The sequence below is a fragment of the Apteryx rowi genome, unplaced genomic scaffold, assembly GCF_003343035.1.
Source record: "Apteryx rowi isolate R43461 unplaced genomic scaffold, aptRow1 scaffold_652, whole genome shotgun sequence".
NCBI lineage: Eukaryota > Metazoa > Chordata > Aves > Apterygiformes > Apterygidae > Apteryx > Apteryx rowi.
The window spans coordinates 468,933-494,585 of record NW_020450930.1 but is presented as its reverse complement, the minus strand read 5'-3'; the positions used below and the strand labels follow the sequence as shown (position 1 = coordinate 494,585).

The following is a 25,653-nucleotide window of genomic DNA, read 5'->3' as shown; positions in this document are numbered from 1 at the left end:
AGGTTGCCCAGAGAGGTTGTGGAGTCTCCTTCTCTGGAGATATTCAAAACGCGCCTGGATGTGATCCTGTGCAAGGTGCTCTAGGTGACCCTGCTTGAGCCGGGGGGTTGGACTAGATGATCTCCAGAGGTCCCTTCCAACCTCAACCATTCTGTGATTCTGTGAAAATACTTAATTTTACACTACTAACACCCTAGGTAATTAACATTCTCCCCTTTTAATCCTTTATACATTTGTATGTTTTGATAGCTCCCAAAATATGTGCTATTTAAATTTTTAGAAGTAGTGCAAATTGTTCCCACCTGTTTAAGTATGACTTGTTATTAAAGCAGCAAACAGTAATTCATTACAAGTTAAAGCAATAAGATGATCAGATATAGCTACCAAAGAGGAACTAACTGTTGTAGAAGTGTAGCTACTTACCCCTAAAGAAAAAATGGGATAGGGAATTAAATTAATTGTTGTTTGAGAATATTTTAAAACTTTTTTAACATAAATGGGTTTAAAGTGAAATATAAAATGAGAATAAGCTATAAAGAAGACTAAAGATACTATAATCTATCAAAATAATAAAATTAAAACAATAAATCAAAGCAATATGTTTGCAGTAAAAGTTTCTTAAAAAAGAAAATTGAACATTGAACTGTGAAAAATCATTGCTGAAGYAGTTGAAATAGCAGATTATGGAAGACAATCAACAGCACCTTCCAGCTGAAGGAAGGCTCTTCTGCAGAAAAAGATTTCTATGTATTAGTACATTCAACTAAACAGTTAATTTAACTTGAGAAATAAATCATGGCTTGAAATATTTGTTCCCCAGGAACCACCTGACAAAATTATTATTCAGCTAGAAGAGAGGATGAATATAGTGGGTTTGAGGGAAAAAAGACATTCTTCATCAGGTCAGTATTTTTTTKTAATACCATTTTTTGTTATTGCCTTCTATCAGTTTTGATCACTATTCAGTTTTGAAATATCTTAAAAGTATTTAATCTAAAGGCTCTTAAATACTTAAGTATATATTTTTCTATTTAAATATGAAATGCTATCAAATTCTCCACTTAAGGGTTCTTAAAGATACTTAATAGCACTACTTGTGAATTCAGGCAATTTCTTTTTACTCACCTGTGATTCGTGGTTCTCTTTTATATTGACAAAGAGATAATTATTTTATGTAAATATTTACATAGCTATAATTACCATTAAGAACACAGTAATTTACAAAAAAGCCATTCAGACATTCTTCGACACTTCCTCTACCATATGCATTTCCAAAGTAGGTGAAAATATTTATCCATTCTACATCAGTACTACTCGCTGGTTCACATTTTTTTAAGCTAGACACCAACATTTTGTTTCATATATTCTRTTGTCAGATCAGACATCCCCATCCCTGTTACCCACAAGGAGCAGGGCAGCACAACATTACATACCTTGTCCTTCATTTGCTGAGATCATGGTGTTGAAAGTAACCATAGCAACCATATTAGCCAGCTTTTCATGTAACTATAATTACTGTAGGTAAAAAGTTTGTGTGTGTCAAAAAGGAGTTACTTTCCTGTATTCAACAAGAAATAATTAATCTTGATGCAAATGGTAACATAATAAAATTGTTTTCTGAACAACAAAAGTAATGAAACTTGATTTTCTGTATGTACTAGTTCTCATACAGAAACCCAAATAACCAGAATCCTGCAAATGTAGAATACTCTCTGACATCCACACTGGGCAAAAAATGTCAGGTGCTATGGTTAGTCTAAACCTACAGGCATGCTGAATCTTGTACAATTTCATACCTGCTTTCTGGCTTGGGCTGATGACAGAAAGAATATGCAACAGCTGAACTGTGTCCTATATCCCTCAATGGGACATTGGTTTGAGTTTCTTATTTGCACCTACCTACCCATTTTCACAAAATTTACCAGAATTAAATTCTTTGACATTTCTACTCTCTTTCAAATTTGACTGTAGTCAACCAACAGCTTCAAAAATTAGATGGGGAAGTTTCAAGGAAAAGACCACCTAAGATTTGTTTTCTAAGGAAAGTAGGACAGAAACATAGTATTTGTTCCTACAGAAGGCATTTGGAATAAATTTTCAACTACTGTACCTGCATAGGACCTGGAATGCAAGACAAAACCCTTTCTATGTTTTCAGAATTCACATCAACGTCATTTACAGCAACTAGAACATCTCCTGGAGGTAAAACAGACAAAAACATAAGAAAGTGAGAGGGTATTACACAGGCAATACAAAAGTGACACTGTTATCTTTTAAAATTGAATATGGCATTTGAACAATCTTAAATGACTTTTCATTACATTTAAGTAGATGGTGTTCTACATGCAACATTTATCATGTTTAGAAACATTAGTCTGTCACCTCAAAACTCTTAAGCCCTTACTGCCACTCTCGTATCATTTTACAAAGATAACGGTCAAAGCCTTTCCTCTTTTGTCCAGGCTTGTATCACTCTTGTTACTTGATCAAAAAAGCCTCACAACTTCATCCAATCAAGTATRTCCAAGACCTATTTCTTTTTCCTCCCAAATCACCTCTGCTCACTTGCCAAACCTCTACTGGTACCTCTATTGATAGGTACTGCTGCTTCCAAAAGCTCTCCAAAATTCACTCTTCTCGTACTCAGTTTTCAAGTTCTAGCCCATTAGCTCCAGCAGAGGTTTCTAGTGTTGGCTGAGCCTAACTATGGGAAAACTCCTGCCACAATGGGCAATGTCATCCCTTAGCTACTCTCTTTGAACCAGTCCTGGCACTTGTTGGACACCTTAATAACTCAGCTCAGACCACTAAACTGGCAGAAAACCATTTGTTCTTTTGGTGGGTAATTTTTGTAACCCAAATGCTCACTCAAATGAGCACTGAAGTTAGCAAAAGGGAAGCAGAGGGACTGTGCAGGGTGGTAACTAGTAGTTAGTTTGGCTGGTCATCTTGTGAAACCTCACTTATCCTAACTCCTGTTTTATCACAGCTACCTCATTTCACCCCTACACCGCCTCTGTCTTTCGAGCCACATTAGGATTTAGTGCTTTCTCCTCTTTTCCATGCCCTGCCTACTTCTGTGGCTTCTTAGTCAGCCCTCTTTGTGCTTTTATCTGCCAAGTCTTCCTGCCTAATGTCATCTTGTGTTTTCTAAAACTGATTCTTTTCCCATTACTGAATATATAAATATAAAACAGAATCTCAAAGAAAGTCTTTGGGAATGGAAAAGGTTTAAAAAATTAAAGGCAGTTGTGAGAGCAAACAGAACTGAATTACAGCTTACAAACTTAAAATCCACATTCAAGTTAAAAGTGGAAAAAAAGAACTGGAATTTCTATCTCAAGCAAGGGAAAATATTCTAGAGAAGTATCCCAGTAATAATTAGATGATAATCTTGGCCCCCTCCCCCTCAAAAGGACAGAAGGTTTAAGCACGGATTATGTAAGAAGGAAAAAAAGGAGAGGGATCAGTGAAGAAAACCGAGAAGCTGGAAAGCGTAAAGCTAAAAAAGAATATCAAAAGATGTAACTGCTTAGACCTGGCAAAGGAATAAAAAATAAAAATATAAGATTTTTGCCCATACATTTACAAAAGGAAAAAAAAAGAAAAAAAGTAGTAGTGGCAATAGCAGTAAGAAAAAGATGAAGACTAAAGACTATTTCGGGTATGTTAATGGGAGACTAAATCAACCAGAAGATTTGATTACTTAAACTGGTAATTTGGCACATTTAAGATGAGTTTTTAGGTTGCATCTAAATTAGAACTCAGGCTGCCACTAAAATGATGGTTCCTCACTGTTTCTCTGATGCCAACACCCAAAGTTAGAAGCACTTTTCAGTACAAAAGAAACTCTGTTATCACAGAGGAAGAAATGAATAAATATTACTGAAATAACAGAAAAGTAATGAAATTCAATGGTATACTTATTACAAAGAAGCAAAGTAACACAAAACATGAAAAAGACAAATATAATCCTTGGTGCATTAGTTTCATTTCCTTTTAATTTCATTTGAATACCAAGTTCCATATTCTCAAAGCAGAGAATTTCTGAAAAGCTTTCCAGTAAAGCTAGCTGGGGCAAAATATTTAAGATGAAGCTACATAAATTTGTGAAAAGAACTGTATGAAATGACTGCCAGTGATACCAGGATATGGGACTTGATGTTTCATTAAGTCCTTTCCAGACCCCCAATATTCAACTTCAGAGGAACAAAATGGGCTTTATTTTCTGCTTGTTTTTTTTTCGGTGTCACTTTCAATTATCTCTGCTTTCTATCCTACACCATGAAAAGCTTGATTAGTTTATCGTTTGCTCACTTGAGTTTTCTGTCTGTAGAAAGGAAAGTAAAAGGAAAGAAATCAATTTCTCATTTAAGTTTGAAAGTGACTTGATCCCAAGGTCATTCTTGTTCCTTACAGGAGTGAAATAAAAATACCAAGTGCTACTCTGGAAGAGCAAATTGAAAAGCAAGTCCAGTTTTGCTTGAGCTGCACAAAGACTATCTTAAATACTGCTACATCCTCTCAAATATTATTAACATTAGTATTCAGAATAGTGTGATGCATATGTACTAGGAGGCAGTTAATGAACAAATGAAAGGAAGTAAAAAGGATTGATGGAACTACTAGGTTTTCTTTCAAACTAAGTACCTTCAGGCTTCATTTTCTAAGGAAATGAAGCTTCTGCAATTGTACTATCAATAACTTTGATCCGATTACTAAATTTCAGTCAAAGCTGGCAGAGAAGGCACTCATAATAAATACTACAAGTTCTTTTAATTAGCTGCTGGCTAGAGAACCCTTGCTCCCTTTTCCTCTGCCCTCATGCCCCAAGTGAAGCTGCACCCTGCGCTCATTATCTGTTCTGTTTGGGCTCCAGGCTGTCCARGCAGTACAGGGGCAGCTCACAAGTGGCCACAGCAAACACCAAGTTGTCCAAACAGCTCTTAAAGGCCAGTTAGAGGGAGTGGCATCATATGGAATATGAGTTATTCCAGTGTGTGGGGAAAGGTCTGAGGAGAAGGAAAATTCTGGGACTTGCATTTGTGGACATGCCTTAAATCCGGAGACAACCAGACAGTTATTTCCTCTGTTCACAGAACTTTTTAATAATAATTCTTACCTACCTAGCACATTTTGGTGAGCCTTATTGAGAAAAAACAGCACGTCCTTCACAAGTTTACCCCACTAGTGCTCCTACACTCATAGGTTGCAGGGAAACATATGAACTCCAAGACACCCTGGGCAGACTAGAAGCTGCATCCCTGACACCTCTCTCTCTCTCTCTTGTCCCAGGACACATGAAATGCCATCAGAAGGCAGCATTACAGCAGTATTCAACTATATCTGCAATAGAGAAATCCTTAGCCAGCTAGTAGCAGCAATCCTCTCTGCTCTTTCAGATGGTGTAAACAAATCAGAAAAAGGACATGGATTCATAGCAAACATGCACGTTAGTATAACTACATCTTGAGCCTTTACTTGCCAATAAAATTGTGCTCAACTGCAGAAATGAAGCACTGAGTAACTGCTAGGTTCAGTGCATATTCCAAGTTTGCCAGGGAGAAGACTTGCTAAGCTCAAAAAAATGGTGATGGTAATGACACATCCATGCCAAAGAGCAGGAGAGTCTGTGGCTCTAAGGCTGCTCCAATTCCTCTGAATCTACTGAAGACTGCACTTTGTTACCCAGTAGAAACTGAAAGTTGAAAAGGATTTTGACAATCTATTGCTATTTCTACCTTCCACCTTGTGGTTAAATGCCACCAAATACAATTGGAATTATTCCCAGCTACTAGGATGATGGTTCAAAATGGGTGCAAGACACAATTAAGGCTAAGGGGAGAAGGGACTTTTCTCTTAAGTAACTAGCAGCAAGCAAAATCAAAAAGAACCTGAAGAGAATACAAACAAGGTTCTTCTTTAATAAAGGCAACCACAACTTGCTCACTGATATTTTGCATTAAAGCAAAATTCATTCTAACTCTTACTTATAGCAAAACCAAAAAGAGGTAAGTTTTATTACACGGACAAAATCTAATAATTCCTTGGAAGGAATTAAATCGGTTGTTTTTCTATTTCAAGTAATAGCAGCTTTTTCTATAACCTGCTTCCTGATATGCACCACAGTAAAGTTTTGGCCTGCTGAATCTTCAACACAGCAACAATTCCAAGATAGGAAAGTTGAAAGTTAAACAACATTTAAAAGCAACTGAAGGAGTCTATGCCAGAGCCCCAGGACTTGAAAGTTAGTAACCAAAAGTGGTGCATTCAAACTACACTAATATAATGAAGAGTTATGAACAGAATTACTAAGGTATGTGTCAGTGTAGTACCATGTATTAAAGATCATCATTCACAAATATAACAGAAAACAAAAGTTGCTCTTCTGGTAATCCGGAACACTGTTTAAACAAAAGTTGTTTGTTCTGTTAGTTCTGTTAGCTTTACTAGGGAAATGACGTATTCTGTTGTAAAGACAGCAGTCTAGTCATCTAATCCTCTGCTACACAATGGTGTTCAAACCAGCTGCACACATTTTGTAAGGACATATGTACCTTAGCACTTAAGGGAATATTTTTGTACCACATATCACAGGGCGGAATATTTAGAGACACTTTGAAAAGATCCATCAGTATTTAAATGTTATATATTCAAAGTGTTTTATTTATTTGATGCCCAATGTATGTATGCAAAGCCTTCACTGCAGGAGTAAATATTTATTCCATTCTATTTGTAAAAATGTAATCACGTACCATAAATGGAACAGCTTTCCAGTAGACACAGCCAAAACAGTCCCATAAGGCTGCCTTCATTTTGCCAGAAAATGCTGCATCACTGTTAAACAACTGCAACTTCATGTACAACTGACAAAACCTACATTTATCAGTATTCACTTTCCAAAGGTATTTCGTTTTGGTTCTTTATGATGTTCTTTTTTGACAAAGCACTGCAGCAATTAAATGAATAGAGACTATTAGGTAATAGAATGAAACACCTCACTGACACAATAGGCAGTATGTAAAATTATGAACATAGAATATCTGGAAGTAGTACATCACCATAAGATCTACCCAGTGGGATAATTAATGCCGGTGAGTGTTTATATATGCAAGTGATCCGTTGTTAGATTTTTTTATAGCGACTTTTTTTCTGAGGATCRTTTTCTTCCCTTAGTAGTGTGAAAAAAAACCAAAGTGAGACTGACTTAAGTTCTCAGACATCAAGTCTGTGAAAAAAGTATATATGAATGTACAAAGTTTACTCTAATTAGCTTAAATATGCTTCAAGCAGTTTAGGTTAAACAAAGTAAAAGGGTAAATGGTTGTTTCAGTTGATTTTTTTTAACTTGATGGTTCACAGAGTTAAGTCAATTTTTGTACTTGATGTTCCTAGACTAAACCATAGATGAATTTCAGATGTAAAAAGACATTTTACTAGAGAGAAAAATTTGCACATAGTACTGCAGATGCATTTTTCAGTGATTCTCGTGCTCTGTAAAGAGGAGAAAGAAACTCCAACTCACTCTTCTTAAGTACAGATATCAGTATTTTTTTTCCTTTTTACTGAAGTAGACATATATACTCAGACAAAAGGCAGACATTTCCATGAAATGTTCTTTTCAAAACTGATCTACAGTAATGTTGTTTTCCACTTTTTTAATCAAACCAGTTGCATACAAGAATTTTACTGTTGAGAATGGATAGTATTTCACCTGCTTTTACTGGCTTGCACTGCTGCCAGAAAATGCAAGGCTCAGTCTTGTCTATCATGAAAGTCACTAGTATGTACATTACAAGATGAAGAACATTAGAACAAAGTCAGTCTTTTCCATTTTTAGAAGAGGCAGTGCGCAGCGGCAATAGAGGAAAGAAAGTTTTTTCTGAAGCAGCTCCAAGACATCAGACCTTGAGTCAATAAATACATCTTTAGAAAAATACATAGCCTTCTCTTTAAGGAATAAAGCTTTTTTTTTTTTTTTTTGCCAGTAACAAAGAATGAATAATCAAGCTTTCAAGTTCTGTCATTTATATAAAAAGATTATTCTCAGTCCTCAAAGAAGCTGTAACACACACACCCATATGTTCTCCATACAAAACCAAACAGACCTGAGTTTTACTAGAGTAATGGAAGAGAGAGAGATGACATTCAGGAATTCTTTCCTGTTTTCTTTGTTCAGTCTTTTCACCTTCTCCTTCTTCTCATTAGAAAAGACTTCTCACATCAAGTCAGTACTGGCTAACAACTACATATATTGATCTCAAACACCTGCTTTGCAAATGGCTGATTAAATTATTCCTGATTTCCTAAAAAGAGAAAGTTTAGAAAAGTCTTGGGACTTCTGGCATCCCCAAAATGTTTATTTCAAAACTGCCTACTGCTTTGCCCCATGAGGCACAGGTCTGTTATCCCTGTTAAGTCTACATGCCCTAGAGATAAACCCGAGTGTAATTTTTCCAAAAGCAGAATTTCTTTGCATGAAGCTAGGGGACACTGGTTGATAACTGAATACCACTTCCATGCTGTGATAGAAAGTGAACATTTCGGTCAAATTAAAATCAGAACCATGCTGTTCATGTGAGAGAGAACTGAGAACACATTTCATGAAATCTTGATATTTAGCTTCCTCTGTTCTTGGTAGTGACTTAGAGGAAGTCTTATAAATGTTCACATACTCCTTTCCAAAAAAGGCAAAGTGTGTGGAACACATTCTACTGAAGAAAGTCAGATCAATTACTTGCTTTATATGTTAAGAGGCTGCTTTTACCCAAACCAATGCTGTTATGCTTCAAGAGAAGATTAAAAGAACATAAACGACATCCCAAACTCCACAGTGAGAACATAGCAAAGCTTAYGCAAGCTCAGTATTTCTATCTTAAATATCCAGCATCTCTGCTTTAGGGAGCCTTTTCAGCAAATGCACCATATATGGTAATCTCTCAAGAAAAATTCAAACTCTCACAGTATTATGGCTCTTCCACAGACATTTTTCTGACAGTAATCCTAGTTCCATGTTCATCCTGCAAATGACAAAGGCAGCATTTACCTTGACTGTAGGAAGATGCCTACAAGTCACTTATCTTTATGTAGATGGATTGCTGTTTTAAACGACTAGTTTATGCTATACACATTTAACAGATGTACTTTCCTCTCTAGCAACGATTGCCTGTTTCACCAATCCATGACCAATCGTTAAGACATTATTCAGAGGACTTGAACTTGGGATCTCCAACAGTGAGATCTGTGTTTTTACTATTCAAATTAAAGGAGCAAAGATTGCTTCTGGAACATTTCTTTGTTCGGGGAAACAAACAAATAACTCACCCACATAACACCAGCAAAACTGTTGTATTAGAAACCCACAGAAAAACATTTGTCAGTAAATGGGATTGGATCTTTCAGCTGAAGCTTGCAACAACAGCTTGCATCTTTGGCATACTCATTAAAAACTGGATTATTACGGTTCACCTTTACTATCATTCAGGATTAACCCCTGTCCCTCTAGGTAGCTCTCACAGCATTTTGACAGATAGAACTAGTAATCAGGTGAGAGAATTAATGCAAAATGTTCAGATGCTCAGTGACGAGTGCAATAAGAATTAAAGATACAACAGTAACAACAGTACTCTGTGGTAGTGAAAGAGCTTTTCTGTATTTTCAGTGCCAATGAAATTACTTTTCCATTTATACCACTGTACAGATGATCAGCTGGAACGCTTAAGAAGTATCTTTTGCTCAGAACTGGATACCTTTTAATTTGAAGAGAAGAAATTGTATTATAATGGCTTTTCCTACCATAACCTTTCTTTGCCTGGACCTAAAAGCGAATATTTGGTGAAGCTTTTTATTTTTCAAGACAGTCTCAAAGATGAGACTTAATTTAAGAGTTTCCTAGAAAGTTTTACGTAACAGACTAAGCATCGAACATTGTTAATAATGAACTCACTGAGGTAAGGAAAAAGAGTTTTGCCAAAAATACAAAAAATATTTAAGAAACATGAGATACAAGCAACTGTATTTCATCTGAACCAGAATGAAAGTGACAGCAAGAACTTAAAATCAGTGAGGGCTCTTTTAGTTTTTTGAAAATTTAAGATGGATGGTGAACATAAAATACATGAAAGAGACAAATTAACTGAAAAACTGAACACATGAATAGAGAGGCAACTTTTACAGAGTTATAAAGCAGCAGCTTTTTAGCTTACAAAACTGTTATATGTACTTTCATATGGTCAGCGCCGACATTCTACCCGGTTAATAAAGTACAGCAACAAGACTTACGACTTCCATATGCAAACTTAAAGAAACTAAAATTAAAATGCAGTGCCCAAATAATAAATAGATGTTTTATTTTAAGTGTTAAAAGCTGTAGAGATACACATTTCCAAATTAATTGGAGAAGCCACCTGAAGAAAGTGATTATTCTTGGGGAAAAAAAGCAGTTACTTCTACTAAAAATGTTAAAGCAATTATCACTTTGTAACTGTTTATTCAGAGTGAAAACACAGAGAGTTTAGTCTCCCTTATGATTCAGCCTTGGCAGCCATTTAAGTGGCTACCACACTTATCATTGATAAATTAACCAATTTGCCAATGAAAATACAAATTAATCTGTAACTTGACTATATTTCAAAATACTAAAAACCCAAGTATTGGAGGGGAAAAAAAAAAAAMCTAGAGAGCCCAAATGTAAGTAAGATTAGCGAGTTAGACCGTTGGACATAACTGCCAGGGTTCTGGAGGCAGGGGGCTGCAGGGGTGCCCTGTGGGGGAGGAAGCCAGGAGCTGCCCCATGCCAGCCACGGCTGATGCTGACACCCCTAAACACCCCATTGCCCACCCAAACTTCAGCCAGCCAGGGGAGCCCTTGGTGCCTCTGCTCAGACGCATTTAAGGAAGAGCTGCAGCGGCTAGGGAAAGGGCTGGAGCCTGCAGGCGATCCATGCCTCAGCAGGGACATGCCTGGGGGACTGCGGACCATAGGCAACGTGCACCGGGGCAGGGACGCCCATGAGGAGACTGCAGCCGGTGGAGGCCTCACGCTGGAGCAAAGGAAAACGAGAAAGAAGCAAGGAACAGCAGAAGGAAACCGTTAGGCACCTGACCCCAACCTCCTGCCCGGCCCTTCGCTTCACCGAAGGAATTGGGACGAGCGAGTGCAACGCATGGTGAAAAGGGGGGAAAGTTAGACTAGGAAGGTGGGCAGGGGAGGCGTTTGACTAAAGTTGAGCCTGGGGGGTGAGGGAAGGTGTTTCCTTAGGTGTTTAACTGTTTCTTTGTTTCCTTTTTCTTAACATTTGAAACCAAGACTGTTTTGCCCATCACAAACACTTGATGCAAAATGGTCACCAGGGACACCACAGTGTGTTATTTCAAAGCATGTATTCTCAGATGGAAATGTACTTGGTGTTTGCTTCACAAAGAATACTACGAAAGGGGTCTGCATCATCACATGCTGTTAAAATAATTAAAAACAAGCAAGAACAGATTAGTGTCTGTGCATATGCAGGTCCATGAAGATGAACAAAGTTATAAGCAAACTGACCAACAGGCACCACGCTATACTGATCAGGCACTTCCAGTTTGTGGATGGCTTGATGAACTGCTAACATTTGTGCAAATACTTGAATTTTACACTGGCCACAGAAATATTCTTTACTGACTACTTCCACAATTGACAACAGAATTCCCAAGACTTGCTTTTAACAGTTCCAAAAAAAAAAAAAAAAGTTTTCCTGTGTTTTTCTTAGACTCTTCAGATCCTAACAGGGTCAGGAGTTGGACAGAAATGTCATCTACGGAACTACAGGTGTTTCCAGATCAGGTTTTGGGCATATACTTTAACTATCTCGTCCTCTGATGTGCAATGTGGAGACAGTAAACCAGACAGCTTTTTGTCAGAAAAAGATTTTTACTGTATATTTTTATGCCAAAAGCACTGAAACCTAAACATCTAATTTATGCAAAACATCTAGACACCACATAAAAATTTTAGAGTACTCAGTGTTCACTACAGATATATAATTTGAAAGTATTTTTATATGAAAATTATACATTTTATACTGTTGGCACAGAATACAGCTCATTTTCTCAGTTCAAAGCTGAATAACTGCAGTATGCCTGAAAATATTTGTTTCCAACATGCAAAAACAGGCAATATTGGTTGATGATAGCCTAGGATATATTAAACTACCAGGTTCTTTAGATTAAGTTAAATGTTCTTCTATTTAAAAACAATAAAACAAGAAAATATGCCATACAATTTTATTTGTCCACCTCAGGCCCAGAAAGCGTCAAGAGCTGCGAATGAAGGACTACCACCATTTAGAAGTTTAACCTTATCTCCTAGGTCTGGTATTTGCCTATGCTGTTCTGCCTTTGTGCTTGTTCTTAAAAACAGGCAATTATATATAAATTTGCCTCCCCAAATTAACTTAAAGGTTATAAATACCCATGATTATACTAATTAGGTTAAAACTCATTAAGTGCAACAGATCAAGCTGAAAATTACTTTCTCCCTCCCTTCTCCCTCCCCATTCTGCACCCCCTATTTCTTGGCTAATCAATTCTTTCTGGTAAAACGTGAAAGTTATCCAGTCTTCCCCCGGAGTATTCTTTAGCATCCCTACCCAAAACACATGCTAGAAGAATCAGCTAGTCAAAGCACGATTTGTCTTTTTACGCACACAACATTGGAATTTCAAAAGCACTCACGCTGACTTTGTGGGATTTGTGCTACTACAGTATTCAGATTTTCATGATCTTCTAACCAGCACCACATATCTTTGCTCTCTTCCTCCCAGGGAACAACTTGAAGGATAATTGAACAGTCTCCCACCCTTTACAGATGGAGGCTAGCTGTCTCACATTCACTGTCTCTGAGGTTGGGGTCTCGTGAATGCTGAGCCGTTTCAGTGTCCCCTTGAGGCTTGAAGTGGGAATTCTTGCTTCTGCTCCCTCACGACTGGCCACAGAAGTTCCTTCCCCTCCCTTATTCAAGTTCTGGTGCTCGTTAGACTTTCTGTGACCCAGTTTAACTTACTAGACCAGCAAAAAACTAGACAGACAATTTTTCTTCTGGATTAGTTTTCTGCCAGGTTAGTTAGTTGCATCAGCTCAGGGAAGTGTCTGACAAGAGCCAAACCAACACAAAAGAGTGCTGCTATACTGGCTCACTGCCTCCTCAGCAGCAGAGCCACTATATATGAGGCCTTACGATCACAACTGCAGAAGAAAAAGCTTTTATCTTTGCTAAAGAAAAGAATATTCAAACAAGATTGCGAAGACAGGAGGTCTATAACACATGAACATACCTTATTCAGTATCTTTTCCTCATTTTTTAAGTCTCAAAATCCATATAATGCCTATAAAGTAAAGCTTTTTATTGGGGGAGGGGGATAAAAACAAAATACAATATTTGACTAACTGAAGTTTTTCTGCAGCCCCACTTATCTATTTGAGAGTCCTGTATTAAATTCAAAGTTGGGGTTTTTGTTGTTGTTTTTTCCAAATTACTAACTTCAAGTCACTCACTCCCTATAAGCTTGAAGGGTAGTCATCTCCTTAGTATCTTAATTCCTTCTAGTTTACGTCACATGTTCTCAAAACCAGTAATATGGTAAAATTGAACAGGAAACAAAACACCAAATGTAAGGACATTTATTTTAAATAATACCTAAGGAACAGAGAAAATAGTTGTTTAAATAATGACTTAAGTCTCAGGAATATTCAAGTCATCTACCTCTCTCAAAAGCAAACAAAATCTTCATTTCAAAGGGAGACAGCAAAATTTAACTGTTTATTCAATTACTTACCAATCAAAATTTGACCAGTTTTAATTGCTGAACTACCTGGCACCAAACCATGTACTACAAGCTTCTCTTCACTACTTCCTCTGCTGCCTTTATCCTTCCCGCCTTGTTTTTCTGCTCTTCTGCTGCTCCATGAGGACTGATGAACAATCCCTACTAAGGCCTCCAGCAGCCTGAGCTGCTCCTCTCCTCCAGCATCGTACAGTTTTCTGGGATTTACATAAACGTATACATCTTTGAATTTTTGCTGGACAGTGACACCCATTTTCTGAGTGGACTGCTGTTTCAGGATGGAAGTAGGACCAGTGGAGTGCCCGTTACAGCTTCCACTGCCTTTTTTACCAGAATACTTTGGTAAAAGGTTCTTCTTTTTTAAAAGTTTGGTGAATTTCTTCAGTTCATATTTTCTTTCTTTTCGTGATCCCTCTTGAATAACTTCAGCTTCATTTTCACGAAATCTGACGTGATTCACTGCTGGCATTTCCGGACAGCTGTTTTGAAGCAGAGTTTCTTCTTCACTTTCACTTAGTTCTAAATAAAATAATTCTCCATTTTTCTGCACACCATCCAGCCACTCAGGCTCAAGGTCACTGGGAAAGAAAGAAGAACGATCAGTGATATCTCTGATAAGGAGGACTGCTGTGCAAGCAACATCTGTTTACTTCAAGTAGAGAGGGGGGAGAGGGAGAGCGTGAGGGGAAAAAAAACAGTGTTATTCACTATTCCCTTTTGTTAAAAATCTTGTTCCTTTCGCATAAAAGTTTTAATAAGTAATTATATTTCTGGGCATGATGAGGCTTTCTCTTACAGAAAGAGCACCATCCTATTTGTCCTCTCCCCTTATTTTTCCCATACACATTTAAAAGAAGGATTGTACTGCAAGTCCTTGGAAAGATGAAATTAACATTTAAAACACACTTTAATATAACAAAAAAACAAGATGAAGCTTTGATAACACTTTTTCAGACAAGTTCAAAATAGTTTACTCAAATTCACATGTAAATACAAAACAGAAAAAAGTAAATAGGCAGTACTGCTATAGAAAAAGTTTGGCAGTTGGAGTGGATCACTTTAAATAAGTCAACAGCATTATGCTGTTGCAAAGAAAAGGCAAAGCAACTGAATGATGTATTAACAGGAGTACCATATGCAAGACAAAATATGTTTTTGTCCTAATTTGGCAATGGTGATGTGTCAACCATGACCAGTTTTAGACAGTACATTTTAAGAAACACATAATTACTAGAACAAACCAGTACAGAATGTAACTACTGGAACAAACCAAAATGGAGACTTACATAATAATTAAGATCATTCACTGTGCAAACTTTTTAACATACATTTTATACTACAACTAGTTATACTTCATTGAATAAAGGAAGCAAATTTTGCTTAAGAGATAGAACTAGTACATAATTCAAATATACCACTAATTTGAACATACATAAACGATACAGCTTCAAGGTCTAGTTGAGCAAAAAACAGTATGCACAGACACTGCATCACAACAATTTTAAGGGGTCAAAGAGAGGTTCTGACCAAATTAAGAATATAAAGAGCCATCCAGTATTATTCTCTTCTAGAACACCAGTGACTTAAAGAAGTCTACTGGTGTTGCAGACAAAAAGAACTACCATGCACTTTCTCTGCATTTATTGTTTTGCCCAAGTTGATGCTCTTAAAGGAAGACAGAGCTAAGCCACCACCTGTGATAATTTAAATATTCTAGATGTAGCTATCGTCATGAGTAAGCCAGAATTTGTATCTTTGCAAGTTCTTCCTCAAAAAAGTATCAGAATGATAACAACACTTAAGGCCAGACAGCTATCTGAACCAACACCTCTCAAAAGGCACTGTATAAGAAATAACATGACTTTATTATTATTAAAGAAATCATAAATTCTGGTACATATAAGAGAAGTGGGGGAAAACCAATATTAATAAGGAAACATTAGAAATTTACAACAAAAAAACATTTAGGCTAGCAGAAACTCCTGTGGCATGTGACAGCCTTTTAACTCCCTCTTCAAAAGGGACTGTGCTCTTTGGAAACGCTTTTTCTTCTATGCAGCACAAGTCAAAATTTCAATTTGCACAACAATTCATACACTCATGTTCTCCAGCTTCCTCACTGATTTTTATTGGAACCTTTTATATGGTCCAAGGGGGTAGAAGATAAAGAGAGAGAGAGAGAGAGAGAGAGAGACACACACACAGAGGGAAAGAGAGAGAGGCACAAAGTCCAATCACAATGTAGGTGTACGCCCAACAGCTTTGCCTCTCGCTGAGCCAGGTGTAGAGGACAGCTACAGAACAACGTATGTTGAAACACACTTCATATCTCTCCCACAGAAATTTTCCTTATTTTTTTTCCTTCACTGCATTATATAATGAAAACACATGCAGAATAAAATGCTATCCATTAGATCTTCAAACATACATTTGAAATGACAAGCAGAGATGTTTTAACAGGTATGTGGGAGCCAGACAGAGTAAATTTTTATAAAAATCACATAGGAACCTGCTGGTTGTGTGTATGTCCTTAAAAGTACGTACTAGTATAACTGGTATTACAGAGTTGTCTTCTCACCTCCCATTTCCCAAAAGACAGACGATTAAAGAGAAATGCATCTCAAACAATAAAGTATTTTTAATATTATATGAGCCAAGCCCATTCTTTCATTTATCTTTCTCTGACAGTGTCCAGTGGGGATACAGGAATCGATCCAAAGATTGCCTATTAGCTAAACTAATACTGGTGCTCATCATGTTACTTTTAGGGCTACTATGCCAAAAACCAGTAGTCTTAAAGAGCAAAAAATATATACATTTTCTGCATGTAGAAATGGCACTATACCACAAACTAATGCTCTTCTTTAAAGTACACAATCTGATTATAGCTGGGACAGTTCCTAAATGCAGTCTTCTGTCCGAAGAAAACTACGTTCAAAGAATACACTTAAAAAAGAAAAAAAAAAAGCTTCCAGAGGGAAAAGGGGAAAATGAACATGTTTTCAGTGTTCAGCTACATAGTACAATAAACGCTTTAGTCTTCCAGGAATCGGCAGGGTCTAACCGCACGCACTTCAGTCTCAGAGGACCGAGGTAAGAGCCCGCAGCCACCCGCGCCCAGGCACCAGGCAAAGCAACGCCCGTTGCGGATCATTGGCGCCCCCGGTAACGGCCAGCGCCGCCAGCTCCCAGCGGCCCGCGCGCCCAGCGGCCCGGCAGCAGCGGCGGCCCCAGCGCGCGCACCGCCGGCGCCCGCGAGGATCCGGGGCCCGGCGCCCTCCCCCCTGCTCTGCCCCGCCCTTACTCGGAGCTCGCGGACAGCGAGGCGGTGCGCGAGCCGCTCTCGCTGCTGCTGCCGCTGCTGCCGTTGCTGCTGCCCGCGCGCTCAGCGCCTTCTCCCCGCCGCGGCTGCATGCCAACAACGGCTCCGCGCCCGCCGCCGCCGTCCCCCCCGGACGCCATGACACCCGCGCCGCCGCGTGACCAGCGCCGCGCCCGCCCATTGGCGGCCCCGGCCCGCAGCCATGGAGACGGGGGAAGCTTGAAGCGGCGGCATGGCCGGGCGGGGGAGGCGGGCGGTTGAAGCCTCCGCTCTGCCGCCGAAACCCTGCGAGGGGAGCGGCGTCGGGGAACCCCGGCCTTGGCACAGCGCCGAGCCTCCGAAGCGGTCAGCCCCCGGCCGAAATGCGCTCGCGCCGCCCAGGGCTGCCCGCGCGGACCGTTAACGGGCGCCTCGCCGCCTGTGAGGCCCCGCACCCGCGGAAAGCCCCGCCGCCGCCCTGTCCCGCCCCGGTCGGCGCCGGCAGCCGGCCAGTCTCTGAACACAGCACGCCGAGAAGTGCTAATTACGGCGCGTACCGCAGCCCGACGCTGGAGGAGGTAAATTGTAGTTTTAGTATAGCGTCTGGCAGAAAGACCAACTCTCCTCCCTTTTTTTCACTCGCAGAGCTAATAAACAAACACTTGAAAGTGCCCAACCTCCCAGTTTACTTCCTCAAAACAAACATCTAAGCTTCACCAGTCTCTTGAAAATCAGTGGGTCAATATGGAACACATAATGGAAAACAGACTATTTATTTAGTTGTCTGATATCAAGGCCTCAGCAACAGTCGAATAAAAGAGACTATTAATGAAACTCACAGTCCTGGGGTGAGCCTCAAAGCTCTGCTTATAATCAAAAACTGATTTGGGAAGAGAAACCTGAGTTAAGCAGTAATTTTCATCATGTCAAATGGTTAGCAGAGCCTCCAGGGATCTTGGCCATTGGGAACAGCACTTTTAAGAGGAGCTGGCAGGAGGAATTGGTGTGTCAGGCTGTTTCCTGAGTCAGTCTATTCTCTGTCAGAATCTTGATAAATCCCATCTTAGCTATTCCTGAACATTCAATGAGTACAGCTCAGGAGTGTCTGTCAGTGAAGACAACAGGTAACAGGCAGGTACAGGACTGGGAATGAGAAACTCATTCCCACACCAAACACCAGCACAAAACAATCCCGTTAGGTTGCCTTTGCCCAGAGTGTTTCTACTGCATTAAACTAGTCTGTTTGGGTTAAAAATTCAAGACCAACTCTGAAACTAAGATACCTTACAAAATTTTCCTCATCCCTTAAAAAAAGGGAGCTTCCATTCAGACACATAAATACAACCACAGCTTTCTCTTTCTTTACAGGCCCCGGCCAATAGTTAGCATAGCTCTGTGCTTCATGTTATGCTTTATTATAATCATTTAAAGAGTCATGACATAGTAAAATCACTCTTCTTCAGCTTAGTCAGGAGAGCAGTTAAGTTAGRGAGGAAGATGAAGTACTTCAGACGAACCCAAACAAGCTAGATGATTGGGCAYCTTAATGGTAAGGCAAATGCAGTCTACAAAAGCAAAATCATGCACAATAAAGGGAGAGAGGGGGAAAAAAACTACTCAATTTACAGGACTTAAATTATTCACATCCATGAAAAACAAGACCCATGGCAACCCTGCAGACAAGATGCTGTGTAGCTATGTCAGTAAGCCTATCAAGATAGCATGGAGCATAAGGAAAGGGATGGAGAATAATTGTTGGAACATTTTTAATACTTTGTAGTTAATCTCTGCTCAGTGGGATATTTGCACAGCTTCAGCAGTGAGGTTTTATAGTGCTGGAGCCATTTGCAGGAGTCACAGAATTCTGGTACGAAATTCCTGTGCTTTAACCTGTCTTAGGGAAATATTTGCTAGTAAATATGAATTCATGTGAATTAACAGACAGGAATGTTTTGGACTCATATCCTTAACTATGTGATTAAGGCTTCACCTGGAGCAGTCATGAGATACCCTAAACCAAATTTTGTGGCCTTTCTGAAGTGCCTATAGAAGACCTCTTCTTTTACAGATAAATCACTGTTGTATGATTTTAATCATACAAATCTATGCAAAGGAGGAGACAGAAATATTCCCTGCCTAAAGAAAAAAAATTAAGCAAAAGCTTAACAGTATGGTTTCATTCAGTTTAGGACAGGACATAGTAGATAATTTAAGTTTTTCCTATCTTAGCTGGCAACAACCACTTTACTCAAAATACACTATCCATGCATGGTGGACARTTCTTAAACAGATTCAGACCTTTAATTATTTGCAATTGGCAAAATGCAAGTTATACACCAACCTTCATTCTTTCTATTGCTTCCAGAAAAACAGGTGGAAAAAATAAACATTTTAAAAGTGCCCAGCTTCCCAAACAATTTACTTCCTCAAAACAGTCCGCATAAACAACTTTTTTGCAAAGAGCCTAATGACTTGAGATTTTCTAAAAGGGATACTGCAGGAGTAAGAATTTGAATAGAGGTAGGTGAGATATACAGTCCCACCCTCCCTAATTTCACTTATATTTGCTAGCACCTTTAATACAGTGAACAGCACCAAAGTGTTTCTGTAGAGAAGTGATAGTCTATGCCAGATGGTTCTGTTAGTTACGTTAAATTTCACTGAGTTCAAGAGTTGGTTAATTGTTTCCAGTTGTTTGCTCAATAAGTGAGAAATACAGGCTCTCCTAAAAGGAGGAGGAAGTCTTATACTACTTGCTGTTTTATAGGGATAACCATTTCATGAGGGAAGAGATGTTGGAAGATTTTGGTCCACTGAGAGAAGTAGTTGGGAATCGCTTCAGTATTTCTCTGAAATGGTTGGGGGACTTTTGCTGCTGGAGGAACAACTAAAGATGAAAAGACATCATGTATCTCACAAAGCAGGGTTTTACTTTACTGGAGACACAGATCTTCCTACACAATCCCTCTTGAAAAGAAAGCCTCTCTCAATTTCTTGTGCATAACTGTTAGAAAGAGATTTGAAATAGTCTTCTAGCAGATCCTTTACACTTAGCCCAAGTAGTTGGGCTGATGCTTCTAAGAAACCCATGAGCCCCAGAACTCCCTAAGCCTTCCCTGCTAGGTTGCTTTTATTAACAAGCAGATGGTAAAAAATTGCCCAGGGCATCATTGGCACCAATATTACTACTTTCCCTTACTGCACAAATGGTTAATGAACATTTAAAAGTGGACAATTAAAGAACACACTCTTTTGCCTAAGGGTTGTTCTGATTAGCTGTTCCTGCAAGGAACTAACTCCATGTGCAGACATTAATTTCAAAACAAGAGTTCCTTGTTTCTTTTTAGCTTAACCTGCTTCTAAAGTTATTGTGCTTTAAAATTAACAGACTACCTTGATTCAAATTAACATTCAAGAGTGGACCAGGGTTACAAAAGAACAGTGTATATGAGATACCAAGGAGATATACTGGTCCTTTCTAATAAAGAAGGAAGATAACAGGAGTATAATACAATTTTGGTTCTGTTGTACAGATACTTCTGAACTCCTATTCTAACCACTGCCCACATAACTGAAAATTTAAACTACTAACATTTTTCTTCATTGTTACATATTGACAGCTGATTTTTTCAACCTGATGGTGAAGAGAAGAGGCTTAAGTTTAGTCTCTTCTCTGGTAGCAGGTGGAACTTGGGCAAGCTTAGGATGTGTGATTATGACTTTTCTAACTTGCATTGTTTGGTTTTGTGTAGTTGGGCCCAATCTTAGCAGTTTTACCAGGACCCATCATTTGCCGATGATATGCCAGACTGATTTCATTGATTCATATTCAGAAAGTGTATTTGGCCTGAATCATGGATATGGTTGGGCTGAAAGCAGGAACAGTTTTGTGCCTTTGATATTTTGGGGCCAATTACCCCTCCCTTTGCTATGAGTGAATGCTAGCTCATAATCAGGAGCATTCAGTTTATGCCTGTGATGGTGCACTGTCCACAAATTACATCAGTTAAGTGATTTTTTCAACAATCTCCCCATCTTCTTCAGCAGCACTCCCCATGCCAAATGCCAGTGTGGGTGAAGAAAAGCATCGACTGCAGTACTGTCTCTGTACTATCTGAACAGTGCTCTGAACTGGGAGAATAACCTAACGGTTGGATCTGCCAGCCTTCTGGCTTTTTCGTATAGCTGAGGCAGTGTAAACAGGCCATAGTAATACTATGATACTAATCTCATTGGATGTGCTTGGACAACAGTGGAGTCTATCTTTCTTACACTGGCAACATTTATCAACACCATTTTAAACAGCCTTTTGCTTTCCCTCTTCCCTTCCATACTTGAAATTACAGCTCTTCATTACCRATAAAGAAATAAGATGATCTAAATGTCTTATTATTGTTTTGTTTTTTCCTTCCTGCTTGTTTGCAAATCAGATATTAAACTTCTGGAGCAGCTGAGTATTTCCAGGGAGGTGCTACTGATTGGACAGATATAACATGACACAGACAGATATAACATGACACAGACAGATATAACATGACACAGGTACCAAGCAGATAAACTAAGATAGGGGAAAGTATTTTCTTCTTTGTTTAACAATTCTGTTTCTTATTGTTAACACCTGCTTTGCTCAAACATCTGGAGAAAAAACAACAAAAAATCTGCTCAAGAGTGCTAAATTCAAGACCTTTCAGCTATAGATTTCAATTAATTTATTTCTCCAGTGCACAGCTTCAGCTAAAATATGCAAGACAGAAACAAGTTGCTCTTTTTTCAAGATTAACTCCCCCCTCAAAATCTTGCTTTACTTAGGAGAGACAAAAGGCATACACTTTTCACAGGCATTACTTAATAGATAAGGTTTTGTGTTTACAGTAAGGTTTTCATAAGATTATATAAACAAGATTGTGTGATTGCAAAATGTTTTGTTCTCTGTGTAACATTATTACACAGAGACCATCCACAGCAAAGTGATAGGAACTGAATAGTGACACTGCACTGTCATTTTAATTGGGGTATTTACATTTAAACAGACTAAATARAGATTCAAGGCTACCTTTGTGACAAAAAGAATAGAATCCTGGTGAGAAAACACTCTAATGCTGAATGAATAAATTAAAACAGACTGCTCTTTTTGACCTTTTAAACTTCTGTATCAATTTCCCTCTATGCAATTGTTAAAATGGATCATAAAAAGTATTTCAGAAGAACATAAAAACAATTGAAGACAGCCATGAAGAATTCAGAAAGACTAGTTCAGCCTATCTTACAGGGTTAAGAGTTCCCACTAGCATGAAAAGTAGCAGTAATTTTAACTAAGACTTTTCCTACCGTTTTTATTTTGCTTTAAATCTACAGGCTTTTTCAGGATCACCTGCTATGCATGACAGGCAGGTCAAGCATGAAAGAAAACTATTATTCGCAATCAATCAACATGCAAATGTTTCAAGTATGAATAGTACCTTAATATACAGAAAGTATATTAATATAAGCAAAACCACGGGCAGCATGTTTTTAATCTGACTTTGAAGTGGAACATTTTCTGTTAAATCACTGACAAATGTATCCACAGCGTTTCAGATATCAGAAGGTCCCTGGTAGCATATGGGAGCATTTACTGCTATTCAGATAAAGCTGCTTCAGAGTGCAATACAGCAATAGACTGATTCCAGAGTGCCTTACCTGCCTGCACTCTGTTTTCATCCTTAGTGTCATACAAATCAATTTTAAATGTCATGAAATCACTCTTCAGTTTTGTGCTTTGGGCTGGAGAGGAGCCGAGTTAATAGTAAGTTCCCAGTTCCCATAGCAAGATCTGTTTGGAGTTGGCCCTGAGAAAAATTGCATGTTTTCTTTGTGGTAGGAAATAAATCAATTTAGCAGAGAAAATATTTTAAGAAAGAGGCATGTTACAGAACGACTGCAGATGATCTTTTGTTGGATTCTGCTGAGTGGGATGGTGCTTCCCTTGAAGTATAGGGTATAAGTGGCTCTCAGCTGATGCAAAGAAGACAGCATTGAGGGTGGCTTTCAAAGTCCTGTTCTGGCTTGCTGAATAAAGTCTTATTGTGAAGATTTCTTTGAGGGAAAAAGTGTGGAGAATTGCATGTTAGGGATGGTGAAAGCACGGGGAAAAAGCAGTTTCTTCTCAGTGTTCCTCCTGCACATTCACTTAAGGATTTTCCAGCTTGGATGATTTGTGAGAGTTGGATTTTTTTTAAGTTTAAAAAAAAAAAAGTTTATGAACTGATGCATCAGAGCTGTCCTCCACCAACCTGTTTTCTTGCATACGTAAGAAACCCACTAGCAGCCTGAGTCCCCTCAGAGCACTGCGCAGGCCGTCGGGCACCCTCCGAAGTGCCTTAGCAGCGCTGCCCTCCCTCACCCGCGTGCGGCCACCCCGCAGGCACCTCCGCCGCCTCCCAAAGCGGGAGCTGCCCGAGGCGCCCAGCAGCTCCCGGCCGCGCCCCCTCCATGCCCAGCCCAAGCGGCCACAGGCCGCCCGCGGGGAGCCCCCTCGGGGACCGGCGGCTGGCACTGCCCGCGCCCCGGCAGCCGCTTGCCGGGCAGCGGGGCCCTGGCGGCGGCAGGCAGGAAGCCCGAACCGCCAGGGCTGCCCAGYCCGAAGCACGGGCCCGCACTGACCTGTGCAGCAGGACGCTCTGCACCGAGTCCAGGTCCTCCAGGTTCCTGGTGACGGGCCGCGGGATGCTGAACCTGCCCGCGGCGAACATCGCGCGCGGCAGCGCCCCTCATCGCCCGCGGCCGAGCGCCGCTGCCGCCCCGCGGCCCCGGGGACTGCGACGGCTCCGGGCGGGCAGGTGGGAGCCCTTCAACCCGCCCGCCTCCGCCGCGCCCCCCGCGGTCCTAGAGCCCGCCGCGCCGCCCGCCCCGCGCAGCTACGAGCCGCGGCGCGGAGCGCTGGGCGGCAGCCGGGCCCCGCCCTGGGGGAACGGTGGGCTCCTGCCGCCTGGCCCGCGTGGAGAAGGGCTGGGAGAGGGGCGCCTGTGTCCCAGACCTCTTACCGGCCACGGGAGGGGGGCCTGCCGTGTGCTCTTACACGCTACTGTCTCTCTCAGGAACTGGCAAAAAACTGAACACACAAGTTTCATATAAATGCAGTAAAATCAATCTTAACTGGCAGCCATAGGTTTTTCCCCGAGCTGCTTCAACAGCTCCCATTGTGTGAGAAAGTTCCACCCCCCGATTTTCCTGCTGGTTAAAATAATGGAATTGCTCAGTTGTTTCTCTTTCCTTCGGTATTAATATGAAAAAATGAACAATCCCACCTGTTCTAATCCAGTCATTTTGTTTTCCTCTTTCACAAGTTATTAATTACAAGTTTTTATATTGTTACTGAATTACAGGACTCTTCACTGGTTTCCCATCTACAAAGCTCTGATAAAAAATACTGAATGAACAGAGGTGTGAAAGTATAAAAGTGGCTGAACGAAATCTCTGCCATTTTTATTTCTTACGTGTGAGTTGTCATCCCCTTGAGTCGGGCTAGGATTCTCACCAAGTAGTGTGACTCTTAACTGTTTTACCATTTTTCTTTTTTAATTTTCCTTTCTTTGATACAAGCTAGAAATTTTAAGAGAAGGACAATTTCTTCAGAATTCTACTATCATAAAAGACATAGGGACCACCATCTTTTGTTGACGTGAGCAACAGCAGTAGTGTTATCTAAGCTTATGACCATAAAGCCTTTATTATGATCCTTAACACTAGGGCTATGGTGCTAGGGAAGCTGAGGGTGTACCAGGATTTTGGATCTAAGTAGCAGTGGCTGGAGAAGTTTTGAATGTACAGTATCAAAGCAAGCATAATGCTTCTGAGGTGGGCATGGTGAGAAGAAATTCTTGTAATCCCCACATTTTTGATTGCAGAAAGTTAGTGGAAATAGCATGGTAGTCCTGTCCCCTTCTCTCCGAGACATCACTTAGGTACAAACAATCCGTGTTTCTAAGGTGCACTTAGGATGTTTCATGTACAAATGTCACTGGAACTATGGAGCAGATGGCAAGGTGGGAAATTTTCCTCCCACTTATAGATGTAGCTACTTTTGTGTCTTCATAGCATATCTGCTATGGTAAATGAGCTCTGTGAAAGTGGGGAGGAGATGGCAGAAGTAATTTTAAGCTGTATGTTCACTCTTGTCTATATGCTGAAGTGGAGGGGAAAAAAAGCAGAATAGCTGATGGTGCTAAAGGTAGCATCAATTAATCCTAAAATATTTTGTAACTCCTCTTGAAGGAATCAGCCTTTGGCAGCTCAGCATCGAACAGCAGCATGATTAGGAGCCAGAGCTGCTAACACTGTGTGTATTTTCCTCAAACAAATGAGAGGCAGTACCTACACATGCATAGCAAGACTATAAAGTTTAAGATAGAATTTCATTAGATCTGGAACTTCAGCAGCTTATCTGGACCTCTAGATTCCCATCAGTCCTGTACAGTATAGTTGTGAGAACAGTATTATGTAACAGCAGCAGAGCAATGAGCTGCAGAGATTTACTTTCCTGTATTTTTT

General features: G+C 39.8%; 1 protein-coding gene across 1 annotated transcript; it reads right to left on the bottom strand.

Annotated features, from left to right (window-relative positions):
• Window positions 1-1,377: 1,377 nt before the first annotated feature.
• Window positions 1,378-23,855, bottom strand: LOC112975158. Its single transcript, XM_026084878.1, has 5 exons — window positions 23,532-23,855; window positions 17,128-17,693; window positions 13,815-14,401; window positions 2,111-2,196; window positions 1,378-1,515 (listed from the first exon to the last, which is right to left on the bottom strand). Exons 1-5 carry the CDS (start codon window positions 23,853-23,855, stop codon window positions 1,513-1,515), a joined length of 1,566 nt encoding a protein of 521 aa, XP_025940663.1. The 3' UTR covers window positions 1,378-1,512.
• Between the last annotated feature and the right edge of the window lie 1,798 nt (window positions 23,856-25,653).